Here is a 16,912-nt window from a genome sequence, read left to right as displayed (position 1 = left end):
AACACTGGGTGAATTTAATGGTGCCCTCAAGTGCTGATGCTGATGCTTGACTGTGTTAATATTGTTGTATATACAGATACAATAAATAACACTTAGCTAAGGTAGTGTTAGCAACCTTATTGGGTATATCAGTACAAATAGCTGCACTAATGAGATTAAGCATCAGAAACCAGCAGCAATGTGAATCGAGGCACTGAGGCTAAAATATGGATAGGGATTCAACACACTGAACCTATCAATAAAACCGAACAGACTCTACTAAAACCTTTACTGCTCGTTGGCATTAAAGGATTAATTTAAAAGTACAGTTTTTATCTTCTTTCATCTCACTTTATCGCATCCTCTGTCTTAAAATTCCTGTCTTTCTGGTGTACAAGTATTATGAGTGCTTCTATTTGCTGAACAGTCTGCAAAACTCTTGGCAGGTCACGCTACTTTGCCTTGCTGTAACACAAGCTCCCTTTGGCTGATGTAATTCACTGGGAATGGGCTAGGTTTGTACCAATGGTATTTTTTATGTCTGGTATTCTGAACACAGAGTTGCACTAGTTGAGTGACCTCCAGATCACTGTTTCTTCTCTCCACACACATCCTTTAGATGTAGTTGCCTTGCCCATGCAGATTATTTTAAGCCACCTTAATTGCAGGATCCTCAAATGTTCATTATTACAGTACTCTTTTACCAGTGCAGAAATCTTCAGCTGACTCCATTGCATTTTGAGAGTATTTCCAACTTATGGTTTTATTGCTAGTAGAGAAAAAAGCTTTATGTTGTGGTCTTTCTTCTTACGGGCTTCTACGTATGCTAAAGCTTTGAAGGATATATCCATTGCTTTGTTTTACTAAGAAACTCTTTTAAAGTGAAAAAGAAATGACCTAAAGGACTAATTTTAATCAACAAGGGTGAAAACCTTGCTTGGGCAGGGAAGTCCCTGAAGGCTAAAGTGGATATTAATTGCTACACAGATATTATCTGAAACTCCTCATTTCAATGAATTGGAGTCTGATGCTTCTCACAAAGAGAAATCAAAGGGAATTAATGTTTGCTGCCATGAAACAACCTTTTGTGACTTTTAGTATTTTAAATTTCCAGTGCTAAGGCAGTTATCTTGGATTCCCTGCACTGTAAAAAATGGGTAGCATAACTAAACAGTGGTAATGATATGCCTAGTTTCCTTTTTCTTTATGTATTACTTTAATTTTTCCACATGATTTCTATGAGGTTAAAAAAAAAAGGAAACATATACATACTCATTTTTTAAATGTCAGCAAAGGAATGTTAATTATATTGTAAAGTGGATAAGTAAATCATGTAGTTAAGAGCTCAGAGATAAACAAGCATTTGTAACCATCTTATTTCCTTGCATACCTCTATCTTAATGTAGCCTATAATTTCAAAATCACCTACTGCTTGCTGGCAAACATACTGAGGAAATTTTTAAGGAGTCATAAAAACTTTTGCTAGTATCATTTTTCATATCGTTCTGGCTGTGAAACCAAAACTGTCTTGGTGGTGAGAGTCTGGTACAGCATTGGCAGAGAATACCTAGAAATGGTGAGCCAGCGTGACATGCTGTTCCACATAGGTTTTCTGCACCCCATACTGGGCCTTCAGCAGTTCAAGTTAAGCAGTTAAAAATTGTTTCAAAGATATGTTTATTTTGCTTTCTAATAATTTAACATGATTTTAAACAATTTAGATAAGTCTAGATGTATTTCCTTTTAGTTAAAATGGTTTAAAAATCATTGCCTTTTTCTAAAATAGATGCGAATTTCTTACGCAGACAGTGTCTACAATAAAGCATAAGATACTGGTGTTAATCTCCTTTTTAATGAAATAAATGTTGTAATGGATGAAGCTAGAACATGCTTTCAGAGTAGATTTAAGTCTTGGATTTTCATACGTTGCACTGTTTTGCCATCTGGAATCACAGATTGACATTGTCACCCTCAGTGCCATTTATTTCGAGACAAGGGTTTTCTTAAGGGACTTTCTGACTCAAGATTCTTTCAACCTTAGTTCCAATTTTATGAGTTGTAGCTCATAATAATATTATGGTACTTACAGAGATTACGGGGGTGCTGAGATGCCTAATTCAGATTTGCAGAGTACCTTGCAAATGAAAGCCAGTGTGTATAACAAGCACAAAACACTGTTTCAGGGCTTAAAACAGATAGAGCTTGAGACAATAATAGCTTTGAGAAACACGCTTAATATAAGGACTAGACAAATGTAAATTGCACAGCTACAGAATGGTCTCCTTCACTGCTCCATGGCTGTGTTTGCAGCTAGAAAGAAGCACACACACAAAATGAGCTTTAACAAGAAATGCCAGATTGCCGAGGGACATATGAGGCAAACAAAGGGGCTCTGCCTGCCTCTTGACAGCGTGGCAAAGGCCACCCCATGTGTAGCAGGGAGAAATGGTCAGTGCTCCTCGTGCCCATGGCACTGGCTCCTGAGAGCAGGATGGTGAGCAGAGCTCCCAGCCAGGTGAGATCCCTGCTTGTGCTCAATACCCTCGCAAGGACTCCCGACACAGTGTGCTCCTAGCGAGCCTAACATTTCTCTATACAGCAACAAAGGACTGGGCTGCAGCCCTCTCTCCACCCTTCTAGAGGATGGTCCAGATCTTAGGTCCACTGGTGTGCCCCATGCTGACCACAGCAAGAGTGTTGGGCAAATGCCTCCATTGTGTTTATCCCCACACTCAAATCCCCAAGCTTTATTGTGGTGCATTGGGAGCTTATGAAATCGAAAGCAACAGAGAACAACTATGAACCATGGCTTACTGATACATAAGAAAGTAAGACATTTCTGTTTCTATGTTTTCTAAAGCACAATTGGACATGACTTTCTCACAGTCACTCCTTTTGTTAGCAGTACCTAACATTCATGTGTGAATACAAATGGTTCACGTATTTCTTGACTTATAAAGTATGTATTGACAATGGTATGTATTGACAACAATTGAGGATTTTGTTGGACTGAAAAATAAACAAGAAAATCCCACTTAGCTATTATTTAGGTGTGAGTCTGAATGGTGTATCTTATCACCCAGAATGACTGTGCTCTGATCTGTGTGACAAGCCGGATAACTTCAACCCCTTTCCCCTGTCTTGAACCTATTATCTCATATTTGGCTGAAGCACATAATTCAGAAAAACATCCTTTATCTTAAGACTTGAAGAGATGAGGATAGGCATTTCCATAGCACTGCATCCCGGTAGTGAACCACCAGCTCATGAGAAGTTGCTCTTTGTTATCCTACCTTCACCTTGCCTTTTTTTTTTCCTTCTATCCATTGGCTCATGATACAAGAAGTATGTGTACTGTAACCCTAATGACATTAGTGATTTTTGTCTTTCTCTGTTATTGTAAACTGGCAACAGTTTCCACGGATTTAAGTAATGTCTTGAGAATCCTATTGAAGGTGTTGAGTAGAGGTTCTGCCTTTCCTTGGGACACTTGTCGTTACCTACAAATAGGTTTTCTAGAAGTCATGTTACAGGGGGTTTTCCCCCATGAAGATGCTTACACAAATCAAGCATAGTGGCTCTTAGTGTAACAGAGCTGATTTCATCTGTGATATTCTCTCTGTTCCTTTCTTTGTTTTTACTTCCTCAGAATTCCCAGCATTTCTAAAGAAATGTGTTCAAGCTATTACAGCACTGGCATAACCAGCTCTGTTGTGCTACCATATTCAAAGGCACCCTGGTGGACTGAGGGCACTCTTTGGGAAAGACTATGAGATGTGGGATGTTTGTTTTTAGTTTCTTGTCCTCTGATGACCCCTAACTCCTTTCTGGGTCCAGTGTCCCAGTCTATAGTATTCTTAATTTCTGCACATGAACCTATGTTCAACTCTGAACACCTCTGTACGCTTAGCTGAACTAGTATCTGTTGGTTCAGACATCGCACTGTGCCATTGTGCTACTTCTGGAATACAAACCAGCAAGATTTAACATCTTTCTGTCAATTCAGATCTAGGAGGCACATGATGTAACCTTGAGAACAGATGGCTGAATTCACATACACTGAAGCACACAGTGCTACACTGATTTCTTAATCTCATTCAGAATAAATGACTTGTATATGAACAGATTCCCTAAGTTGTCAGAGCATCATAAACAAAATTGTTTGCTAATTGCAGTCAGCCACATCCATGCAAGGTTGTCCAGGAAGGATTTACAGGCTGCTTTGCCTTGCAGAACCTTTTTGTTTTATGACAGGGAAAAGGGAAGGAGAGTCTTGATGCTCAGCATTTCAATCCAGGGCTCCAGCCTAGTGTAATTTTCACCTGTAAATGGAACATATTTAATAGCATTAAGAAACCACAAGTGCAAAACCTCTTGGAACTGTATTTTATAGAGCTACATTTGACAGCATTTTAACTTCTAATGCTTTAATTCTGACTTTTTCCATTTTATGGATTTTTCTTACCCTCTCTATCATCTCTTCACATTGACCAAATTTGTTACAGGAGCACAGAACAGAAGCTTTCTTGCTTCTTGTTATGGTTGGCAGCCTTCACAGGTCTGTTAGCCAAAAGGCATTCTGGTAGCACTTTAAACTTTAACCCAGAGTACAAGGAATTTACTTCATGTAGTGTCTGCCCATAACTTGTGCACAGAGCACACAGGCATCACTGTGTTACCCCTAAGCTCCTGAAGGTAGACATGCTCAATCAGTTGGCTGAACAAATTGAGCTAAAAATACCTATTTCATTCCCACTGGTGAATCTCCACTATGGATACACAAAAGAGCTCTTTGAGTGAGCCTCCAGGTTTCCAGGAACCAAGTACATCTTTATGGTACCCCCAGTCCTTATGAAATGGCTTCAGGGGTATGAAATTGGAACTAAAAACAAATAAGACCAAACCAATGACCTGTTATTTCATCTTCTGACCAAGGAGTGATCCAGGACCACTAACATACCTATCACAAAGCTTCCAGCCTCCCACTACATAAGAAAATAAAAAAAAAAAAAAACCTGTCTGGTTTAAAAAAAAAAAAAACCTAGATATTTTTTCCCCACAAAATTTGCTTCAATGACCTCCCCACATTTAGCAGTGCATTTTTTGTCTGAATTAAAGGAGTGTTTATATTAGAACATTGAATGCATTTGTGGAAAAGATATTTCAGTATTGATAAATATTTACCGTGATGGTATTTCTGTTTTTTCCAAACCGCAGATGTTTTCGTTACTAAATGTGTCTGGTTTTCAACTTTGAGCATTTTTCTCTCTGCTTTTTTATCTGTATTAGTACAATCATCCATCAAAACAAGAGTAAGACCCTGACCAATATCCTGTGTTTTCTTTTCTTCAATAGCCTTTGTTTTAATTTCTTTAAATGCTCCCAGAGCAATTCTGAGGCCACTACCATTGCCTAAGAATTTACATGCTTCTTATGGTCTCTGAAAATGTCAGCTATATGCACTTTTTCGTTATTATCTGAAATCATGCAGAGATCTGGACCTTGAAGTATCCTAGGTCTTTTCTGTTCCTCTTTTTCCTCCCCCCACTCCCAAGAGGCAGCTATTCATCTTCATTAGCCACTTCTGTTAGCTTGCTGCCAACTGAGACTAGAAAACTAGCTGCATCAGTCTTGCATGGCAATTCAGGAATTAGAATCCATAGTCCTTGGGTGCAGGAGGTTAATGCACTAATAAAGATTGTACCTTGATTAACCACATCATCTCAGCTTGCCCAAGCAAGGTTAGTTTTCAGACAGTTTGTTGTATCATATGGCTCAATGCATTTGTCTAGAAACACAGCTTCTCAGCTAGGAAGAGATACTCATCTTTGTGACTAAAGGAGAAATTTTATCCTTTTTTTTTTTTCATTTCAGTGAAGAATATTAACAAGAAAAACAAAAAAGGAAATGGTGTGAATGCTGTTCTGTGATTTCCCTGAAAAAGAACACCTTTGTTTCCTAATAAGGAAGGTTGGGAGATTTGTCCTAAACTCTGATATGAGAGAGCATGATATGGGTTATGAGCTAATTAACTTGTTTTTAGAATGAAAACACATTTCTTTTACGTTTCCATAACTTCTTCTAGACTTAAAGGCTCATTTGTTTGCCCCTAAAATGAATAAAAATTTGCAAACCTTGATGTTAAAGAATTATAATCATACAAATGAAGATCCTAAATAAGTTAGTTTGATAAGTAAGCAGCTGTAGCCTTCTTTTACATTTATCTGACCTAGATTGCTGAACCTTGACTAAGTGTTGCAGGTTATTTTCAGGATGGTTCCACTAAAGCAGAGATAACATATTCCAAACAGAAACTTACTGCACTGGCATTTCTGATTTGCTGTAGGGTGAATTGATCCACAGATCACGTTGCAAATGCTCATGATTTGGAATGGTTTAGTTCTGTAGATACCAAATATCTGGAGATTTAATGCTGAACACATTCTTCAGTGCTGCATTTTGCAAAATCTCCTACCTTATCCCCTCTCATGGGCCTAATTTCTCTTTTTTCCATTCCTTCTTCCCAGCTCATGGGCATGCATGTGCACACGCACAGACATGTACACACACTCACACACTCACAACTCCTGTTTTTATCAAGCAGTTTCTGCTGATGACCATCTGTGCATGTCTGAAGAACCAAGCACAGCAAAAACGACACAGTCACAAGCTACACAATTGCCTTTATTTCTTTGTTTAGAACAAAAAAAATATATATATTCCTTGACAAGCACTTGCCCCTGGAATGTCATGTATCTTTGGACATTATACCAGTGAAGCCTAATGAAAGGAATTCGCATTGCAGAAAGCAGCGGAGCATTTGGAGTGTCTTGGGACCGGTGCCAAAGGGGAAATGTGGTAGAATGTGTTTGCAGCAGATTGCTATGAAAAAAAAAAGTGACTCCTTGAAATCATTTTAGCAGGAGTAGGAGAGACAGAAGAGCTGCTGACTGAGGTTCAGTGCTGAACTGGCACCCAGCTCAGTGTCCTTACTGCAATTTCAGCACCATGATAGGGAGCTCACTGTAGTTCCCTTATTTCATCCTGCAGTTAGTGGGTGAAACCATGTGTGCTACTTAGCTCAAGTTTAGAAAGCATTTAACATCACACGTGACAGATATTAACTATAAATTAAAATGCACCCAAATGAGTGGAGAAAAAGTAAGTAAAAGAAAACAACAAAAAACTGGAAAATGATAAGGTATTTTGCCAGGTGATGATGGTTCTGAATAACGTGTTATCAAAAGGATAATGACCAATAAGAGATGCTCAAATGGAAAGCTGAAAATTATCAGTTGCTCAGAGGAAACTCTGGGGCTGATGAGGAAGTAGGAAAAGAGTTCTAAGTATGGACGAGATCATAAAGAAACAAGACAAAACAGCTTTATCTTTACATTTTATAGGTGCACATTGGAGGTTTGGGTTAGAAAAGTTGCAGCAATAACAGATACTACAGGAACCAATTTTGAAAAAAGAAAATTGTCTTTGCACATTATAGGAACCTTACCACAGTGAAATACTGTCAACTTCAACACAGTCTCCAAAAGTTTCAGTGTCTGACTCTTTGCTTTGGATGTTTGACACTAAAATCATAGCCACGTTGTCAGCTAGTGGCAAGGTAGCTTCATTGAATTGAAAAGGATATTTGCCAACTGACAGCAGTTAAAAAGAGAGACTTGTGTTAAAAAAAACCAAAAAAAACCCCAGCATAATACTGTGAAGACAGAAGAGTAACTAGATTAGAGGTTCTCAAACTCTGTCTTGTGATCACTTGCTAAAGGGTCTTGGAAAGCTCTGCATTAGCTTTGCATGGCCTTGACTTCCAGTTGAATATATCTATTGCTTCCCTGAAAGCTGTATTTCAGTGTAGGTAACTACAAAGACAGATCCTTTCCAGTCCCCCTGAGCTAACCAGCAAGAGTATTTGCAAAAGAAAATTGTGTTTCACAAATCTCCTGTAATTCCTATGACATGGCAGTAGAGCAGTGGATGAAGTTGAGTCAGCTAAAATAACTTTCAAAAGATGTTTGACAGGGCCCTTTATGAGGTGCCACAAATATTTCTTAAATCATCGTGTGTAGAGAGACAAAATATTATGAATCAAAAATCAGCTAGGTGAGCACAAGCAGAGAGGAGGATTAAACAGTCAGTTTTCTTAATGACCCAATGATTTTGGCACTGAGTGAACAGCAAGATTATACATGTGGTAAGACTTTAAATCTAGATGATACCCATCTCCCTGCTTGTTATTAATTATGATTTTTCTGAATCAGTTCAACCATTCCTGGTATCATGTGCCACACAGCAAGACTGATGACATTGGATAAATAGCATTACCTTAAATCTAGAATGAGTACTATTATTTACCTCTGCATGGTACTTTTCCTGAAAAATTATCTACAAGCTAGGGTTAAAAGCTCCAAACAAAACTCTGCCAAGCAGTCATTAATCCCCAAGAAATGTCTGGTTACTTAATTGTTGCTGCAGAAAGTGAAGTTGGAGCAAAGATATGCAATACTATAGATTTCTTTATTTGTAGGTTTTCGCTTCAGTGAGAAGAAAAGCCAAGTTAGCATGTTGAGTTACACTAACTAGGCGTGGACCCTTATAGCTTGCAAAACTGGGCATTTATATATGACTGCTGAAAATTGATTTACTACAGGTAGAGACAAGTAGAGTTGCAGGGTTGTAGAGTGACAGTGTGCACCTGAATGAGATGTGCCATCACCACCAGCACCACAAAGGTGCCAGTGCAAAAACAACATTGCTGCAACCCTCACAAGGAGGAATGTGTGTTACAAAACGAAGAGAGGGTCTCTGAGCTGCTCCTTGGAACTCCAGCACCAGGAGGAGGAGAACAGTCATTGTCATCTCAAACAAGCTGTCCTCCAGTTGGGCAGGACATATCATTATCCACATATTATTTTTAAGCAGCCTGGTCAGAGCTTCCTTCTTTGATCTAGAAGTCTTTGTTTTCCCCACTTCTGGACCCCAAATGTCTTCTCAGTACTTTCTTTAGTTGACATTGTTCAGGGCTATAGGATTAAATTAATCAAGTTTGAAGAAAAGTATAAATTGGTTTTAAATTGGTTTGTTATCTTGTAGTGGTGAGAACATTTTCTGATGCCAGGTATTTCTGACTTATTTTTGTTTGATTTATGCCAAAAAAGACCCTGATTTTTTTCTCTTTCTAATTTCAGAAACCTTTTGCATCAATCAATGTTCTAACACCAATTTGAAGGTGCTAAGGCTCTTAAATACATTTAAATTTTCATCAGTCTTTTTCAAACAGTTTTCAGTCCAGGGTCTGCTTTATGCCAGTACTGCTTATTCCAATCTCCAAAGACAGTCAAGTGAGAAGAGAAGAGAAGAGAAGAGAAGAGAAGAGAAGAGAAGAGAAGAGAAGAGAAGAGAAGAGAAGAGAAGAGCATGAAAGTTCATTTTACAACGGAATCCGAGTCCTTTCTGTTTAGTTAGTTAAATAGTTGCCATTTAGGCTTGCATTTTCAGACATTTCACACCATGTACCAAAAAAAACCAAAAAAACTCAGTATAATCATATGTCCTTACTAGTGTTTTGAATCTGTCTCAAATATCTTCAGATAGAGTCTAAAATCCTGAGACTTGGCACACTTGAACATATTCTGGATTTTTTTCTGCTTGATCTTGCGAAGTGTTGACATTTTCTGGACACCTAAATCCTTTCTCCTGATTTTTGAGGCTCTGTTCTTGGCAGCCAGAAGGAGACTCTGCACATAGTTTAATGTTTCTGTTTTCAAAAATATTATATTACATTTAAATCCTACCACTCCTCAGTGCTGACAGCCTGTAGTTTGGGACACTTTTCATGGTGGCTGTCTGATTATTTTTTCCTAATTTTATTTGATTTTATAGTTGTCTGAATTTCAAAGGTTAGAGATAAATAAATAATATGATCACAACTCAGTGTATTATTCTAGTAAATTCACATTCAGATAATGGCAATTATTAACTCTGGCAGATATCACTGGTCTTACTAAATCTTCGTGTCAAAAAGGGTTACATCAAATTTAAATTATGTAGAAAGCTGTACTATATACCATAACTGAAGGCAAAAAAAGGAGAAGAGAAGCTAGTTAGGGGGGGAAAAAAAAAAACACTAAGGCTATTTTACATTGAAGTGTGGATGAGAATAATGTTGGAGAAAAGAAGAAATGAAAGATTTTGACATGTCAAAAAAATAAGGTCACCCCTTATTTTTAATCAACCCTCTGGTCCTTTCCCTGGATGAAGGCATCATTGTCAGGCCGGGGCAGGCAAGGTGGGAGGAAAGAGCTCTGCTGCCGTAACAGATTGGTTTGTGCTGGCACAGAGCAGACTCCTCAGGAAATGTGTCCCTGCAGGTGACAGTGGGGTCACCAATTGTATAACCTGGAAGATCTGCTTCTTGAGCAAATGGCAATCACAGGCACCGAATAGAATATTTCACAGGTAGGATAACTTTAGGTCAAAGCCTGCAGATGTTCCCAGTCTGCCTGCCCCCATTCTTCAAATGACAGAGATAACATAAAGCATTGCCCTTCGGAGGAAAGGGACACTTAGTCAATCCCATGTGTCCTTTTGGGCTCAGCATCTCAGCTAGTAGGGAAAAACACTTTGGTTGGGAACAGGGTTTTAGCAGTGGAAACACTTCTAATCTATGTAAGCAACATCACATTTCTCACAAAATAAATGGTCCTCTGAGGGAAAAGTGAGAAAAGCAGGTGTGAGAGTGGTACTTTTTTAGATTGCAGACTTAGGGTTAAATATCCACATTGCAAATCTCCTTTTATAGTCAATTTATAGTCATACACCTTTACCGCTGGAATATTTCTTAACACATAATTCCTTAATCTTTTACAAACGGTAGCACATGTGCCAGATACTTGTAGCAAACAGCAGTCTGATTGCCTGTGTTTTTTGCTGCCTGAGTTTTAAGAAGTTACTGTATATTAAAAATTGCTATATACTGTTATTGCTGGCACTTATCAGATAAGGAAGTCATAAGATGAATGATCTGCTTCAAAGAAGTGAAAAGCAAAGCAATTCTGATACTGAAACTGCAAACCAGATGATGCTCTGATTAGAGGCCTGCACATAGATTATAGAAGTATAATAAATCATGTAACTTTTTAGCCTCAAATAAAATAAAAGAATGCAATTTTTATTAGGAAATAAACTGTTTATCAAGAATACTTTAAAGGTGACATTTATTGCTAATAAACTGTGTGGAAAGGGCTGGTCCTTTCATTGGCAGAACAGCCAGAGACTTCCCACTTACGTAAAAAATGCAGCAGCTCAGTCCATGCCAGGTCAGGAAGCAGTTCCGTCAGCACTAATGAAGGATGGGCAAGAGACTCACACACACTTTTTTTCAAACAAGAACATTTCTTTTCTCTTTACAAAGGAATGAGTCATGGAAATGTAACTCCAGTATTATTTTGGGAGATTGTGGATCTCTGCATGCCTCCTTGGAAAATCACTGAGAAACAATTCCACAGTCAGTTAATGGGAGCAAAACCCAGCAAAGCATCTGTCAGGCAGACTCTTGATAGTGTCAGCAATCCCCCTGCTTAGGCAGGATGTTACTTGCTCTTCAGTTCTTCTAATGTATGGGCCAACTTTCAGGGTTGTCATCCTTGGCACTGTTTCTCACATTAATTCTCTGAAGTTACTGTGTACCAAATACTGTGGCTGTTGGTGCTGAACATGTCAAAAAACGTGTCCATCCCTTAAGATCCTGCACTAGAGAGGAACAAACTTCTTGTCTGAAGTATTTCATTTCTCTCTCCCCAAAAGCAGCCTTGCTTTGGAGACCAATTCATTCAGACTTGAATCATAACCATATTGACCATGTGCCTACCTGCTACCTGAAGCTGTGTAAAGGATGACCACATAAAAGTCAGGTCAAGCTACATCTGTTGCTTAGGCGTGAAAAAAATGTCCTTCAAGACAAAACAGGGAGGAGAAAAAGGTGGAGTGCAACACCTCATTTTAGGCTTGCTGCGTATCTGTGTCCTGCAAGGCACAAACACGTTGGAGTTAGAAACTTACTCAACTCCTTTACAGTGATAAAGGCAATTTTAGGAATTAACTGTTAGCAAGAGGTAAGCTTTCTGACCTTGTCTGTGAAATCAGTTTTGTGATCAGTCCTCGGTGTGTACCCCATTACTTGGTCATGACTTGAAATTTCTATTACCATCTACGAAAACATACTGTTCTGTTAGTCTCGCCAGCCCAAATACATTGTGTGATTGAAATGTATTTACAGATTGTCAGAAAAAACAAACTTTTTGCACTTAAGATGCATTACCTATTCAAGAAAATGAGGCAGTGCTTCGGAACTGCTCTCAAGAGCCTGTAAAAATCATCGTAGCTCATGTCTATATTATATGAAAACAGGGGATTTCCTGGAAGCTGGAATAAGTTAAATATTCTACTACCCAGGTACTCTTTCTGCTGATATGCTATCATTGTCTCCTTTTCTACTGACTTTCTAAATGCAGTTTGCTGAACAATATTGTTTTTCAGGAGATGACCCATTCATGGCCTCCGCCACTGTCAGCTATTCACACACCAGGAAAGGCAGAACAAAGCAAGTTTCCTTTCCCAAACAAGGTAAGACATTCAGCATCAAGTGGAAGCATTCCTCCTGCATCTCACAATATGTCCTACACAAGCCCTGACTAAGTGTGTGAGGTCTCTGGGCTGAGGTTGATGCCATGGTGATGATCTTCTTCGTGTGTGTATGTGTGTGTGTGTATGTGTGTGTGTGTGCGCCACTATTCCCTGTCTTTTCCCTTTCTACAGCCTCAGCAGGGCTACACAGTCTGCATCTCCTGGCAGCAGAATTGATGGTGGTGTGGGGGGTCACAGGTTCCTCATGGCAAGGCAAAACTGCAGGTGTCTCTGGTGGGATGTCCACATGGGGTGGCTTCTGCTGGGGCTCCAGACTAATACCTTAGGGCACAGACAGCAGTGGGAAGTTAGGGAGCTCCTCCTTGCATCCATTGCTCCTGTGTCATTTGGCTTCACCAGCTGAGATTTTTGTTGAAACCTTTAAGGTCTGAGGAAGCCTTCACTAGTACACTGGCCTCTAGTTGACCAGTTAGTCTGAGGACTGGCCATACATCTTCTGCCAGCAGCCTGGCTTCAAAGGGGCAGCTTTGCTAGAGAGGCAGTCAGCCCAGTGCTGTGATGCCCAGAGGGGCCACAGAAGCATTTGTCACAGAAACATTTGATCATCCAAGAGACCAAAGCTGCTAGTCCTGCTGATGCTCCCTTAAGACCAGCCCCAGTATTGGATATGTATCCAAGGGAGAATGCAGTGCAGCGTGGCAAAGCTCATCAGCATAAGCTTGGGGAAACCACATTATTTATACATGGTAAGTCAGGAGGGAATGAAATCAGCTATCTTGTGCAAGAGCCAATAAATTTCACATTGTATCACCATATACTGTGTAGATGTCACAAGCATATTTCATGCAGCGTTCAAGCTTGAAAGATGGTATTGATGCTGTTTATAGTCTTTCTCCTGTTAAAGCAAGCTCATTTGGCAACTTTTAAGTCTATTCTGCAAAATTCAGTTCAGGGAATAATTATAACTACAAAGCCAAGAGCACTTCATTTGCCTACAGTAAAACAGCTTTTCTGTGGATGAGAATGTCATGATTTTGAAGTATCAGGGGTGTAAACCAAGATATCTCTGGCATGTTATGAAAGAAAAAGAAGGAAATAACTCACTATTTCCTTGCTGAAGGCAGACAAATGACTGAAGATGGTAGGTGAGCTAGAAGCTTGTTAAGTTAGAGTAAGTCCTGTAGGAGAGAGGTGGATCATCAGCTTACAAGCAGGTGAAGTGTCTGATGGGGGTGACAAAGTGCAGTGGCGCTTGCAGTGCTGCAGTTTCTGCCACAATCACTAGCACACGATGTGTTTGTGTGTGCAGATGTGCACGGGCAAGGAGTGCATCTGTCAATGGATCCATGTGGCCATCATGAATCCACAACTAAATATATTGTGATAAATACAGGAATAGGAGAACCACAGAGCAGAGAGCAAAGATACGTGAATAATGCCTGATATTGACTTTCTCATCTTCTCTCTGCCTGTTCATCCATCTGTCTGGGAAATTTTCTATTATTTTGAATTGCAGAGCCATTTCAGAGATTTACCATTCATTTTAAAAGATCTTTTTCCAAGTGGTTTCCTTTTCTCTTGCCAAAGTAGAATTTCAATTTTTTTTAAGCTTTAGGATGGGCAAGATTTCATCTAGTAATTTATGAGCATAATTTTATACATATAGTAACATCACAACTGTATTATGTCCTGGGAGGTCTGCATGGCCAGAAATGAGAATGCTTTGTGTGAGATGCGAAAGAAGGACCTTAAAAAACTCACATGAGTCCTGGAACAATCCTGTATTACTTGCCATAGATTATGTTAGTTTTAGACAACACTTCTATTTTAAAATATTTTAAAACAATTAAAAGCTGTTCTGTGGCTTAATCTGGTAATCTGTACAGTTACAGACTTTAGAAAGCATCTGCTTTTCAGGCTCCAGAGTGTAAAAAATGGTTTCTGAATTTTTCCAACATGTTTTTCAAACCTTCATAAGCTAGCTGTTGCTTTTCAACAAAGCATGGTGTAAAATCTTTATTGAACCTCATGGGGAGTGTCTCCATAGCTCTCAGAAAGCTTTCCCACTGGTAAACTACGTATCTGTCCCCACTTTTTAAAACCTGAGCGCTACACCAAACTTTGGTGGATCACACATCATTCACATAAATGGGTCTGTCAGTTAAGTAGTGACCAAGGCCAATAAAGAGACTGAGAGGCTAAAATCAGGACAACAGCTTCATCACTTAATTCCAAGTCATGCACAGTAACGTGAATTCCTTTTCAGTCTTAAGGGCAGTGTTGAGACATCAGTTCAATTCAATTGCAAAGACTCTTCCAGCAAGAGAAGCAGGTAGGCAGCATTCACTTTTAACAGAAGACAGTTCCCAAACATAAAAATACTCATCATTTTGGGAATGGGAAAAAGAGAAGCTTGTAGGACTCCTGCCCTGTTACAAGGATGCAAATCATAACTACTTTTCTGTCCATAAAAACTGAGTGTCATCGTCATTATTTCACATTCATGCCGTGTTGCTTTTAACCTGCAATTCAAGTAATTAGTGATCTGACAGCTTGAAACTTGAAATTTATTAATTAGGCTATTAAAGTTGCAAAGGCCGCAGAAACTATAGCTAGAGTGGTTTGGAAATCAGTCTAGTAATAAAAGCTAAATATCTGAGATTTATATAACACAACTATAACAGAATTGCGCATTTGAAGCTGCACTTGTGGATGCATCAATCAATATAAGTAAATGCTCATTTGATGGAGGGGATGGATGTGCATATGATATACTTCTATATGAAATCAGGCCTCATTAACATGGGGGGTTCTGCATTGATTCACAAGAATGGAAGAAGAGTTTGGGTCAGGTTTGACACATGTGGCAGTGTGCTCAGTCGGTTTCCAAGTACTACACTGCTGGAGGAGCACCACTAGAGACCTGTCCTTTATGTAATGGAGGGCATAAAGTTCCATTTCATCCTTAACTTTGAATTTTCTTTCTCTCTGGAATTAATTTGTACTCTTGAATGTAGTAGGAAGAGACAATGACAGTCTTTTTATTTCTTGTTTTTCAAAGCTTAAGGATAATTGATTAAATGTGTGATGTGACAGGCTGTGTGTGCTTTCCTTTCTCCTATCTCTGCCACACTTAGTTATGTACACACTTTGTTATGATCATGCATTTCTTGATTTTAATTTCATTAAAAGCCTTTTAATAAATAAACTTTAAATGAATAATGAAATCTGTAAATAAGAACTCACTTGATGCTTTGTGTGGATGAGCTTTCATGTTCAAGCACTAATTCTCGTGTGCAGGAAAAAGTGCTGTTAATTCTGCTGCCTGCTTTCCTCTCTTTCTTAATTTTTACTGTGATTTCTTGTCTTGATAGCTTGATCAGTTGTTTGATTTTGGGTTATGTATATGTGATATTATGGGATCACCCATAATTTTATTATTTGAGAATTAATTTAGCCACTCCAGGAGAACTGGTTTCTTGTCACAAAGCTATTGGGTGGTTATTCTCAGCAGATGCTAAGTTATTATAGTGATGTTTTTCTTTATAAGCACAATTTGTTTGCTTTTTTCTTTCTTGTTGATTTTAACAAGCTGGAGGAAATGCTGGACAACAATCTTCAGAAATGAAGGCTTCACTTTTTTTTTTTTAAGTTATATTTTTTCCATATTTCTCTATGAGATATTTTTACTAGCCTTTGACGGAGGCAAGATACTGTGCTGAGCAGTTAAGGGGGAGGGTGCATTCTTCCTGAGGTTAATGAAAAGGTAAAAGAGTGAGCACGATCCTTGTTAAGAAGTTTCAAATACTTTTACAAATGCAAGGTTATTTCCCTCAAAATGGTTGCATTTCCCTGAACTTTTCCAGGTACATAAATTCTCTGTTTTGGAAACTGAACAGGCTCTAAAAGCCTACTTTTATTGGGAGTGTAGTTGGCTACAAGAATAGCACTTAAATTCAAATGTACATACCACTACATCACTGCTGCAAGCTGATGCTGACTTTTTAAGATTACATTCAGTCACTAGAAAAAAACAGGCTTTAATCTCTCTTCATCAGAAACATTCACAAAAAGCTGATGCAATTTGTCAAAAGTACACAATTTCAAACTACTGAGAAATTATTCTTGGCATGTGAAACATGGTACAGATCTTTTCATATTGCAGTAGGAGGTAGGAACTCCTGGGGCTTGCCCAAAAATGTGACGTCTCACATTACAGGTAGGCATGATGGAAGTGAGTTGCAGATGTGTATTATGGTATTAAAATTACAGATCA

At 38.8% G+C, this 16,912-nt stretch overlaps 1 protein-coding gene across 1 annotated transcript in view; it reads left to right on the top strand.

The window, feature by feature from the left end:
- The window catches only part of AFF3 (ALF transcription elongation factor 3), a 264,286-nt gene that overhangs the window by 124,485 nt on the left and 122,889 nt on the right, over positions 1-16,912 (top strand). Inside the window, exon 5 of the mRNA XM_062514955.1 lies at positions 12,529-12,615. Within this exon, the coding sequence (XP_062370939.1) occupies positions 12,529-12,615 (87 nt within the window). The remainder of the gene's footprint in view (positions 1-12,528; positions 12,616-16,912) is intronic.

The sequence above is a fragment of the Cinclus cinclus genome, chromosome 2 (genome assembly GCF_963662255.1).
Source record: "Cinclus cinclus chromosome 2, bCinCin1.1, whole genome shotgun sequence".
In the NCBI taxonomy this organism is placed as follows: domain Eukaryota; kingdom Metazoa; phylum Chordata; class Aves; order Passeriformes; family Cinclidae; genus Cinclus; species Cinclus cinclus.
The sequence above is the reverse complement of the archived record's forward strand: the minus strand, read 5'-3'. Positions and strand labels throughout refer to the sequence as shown.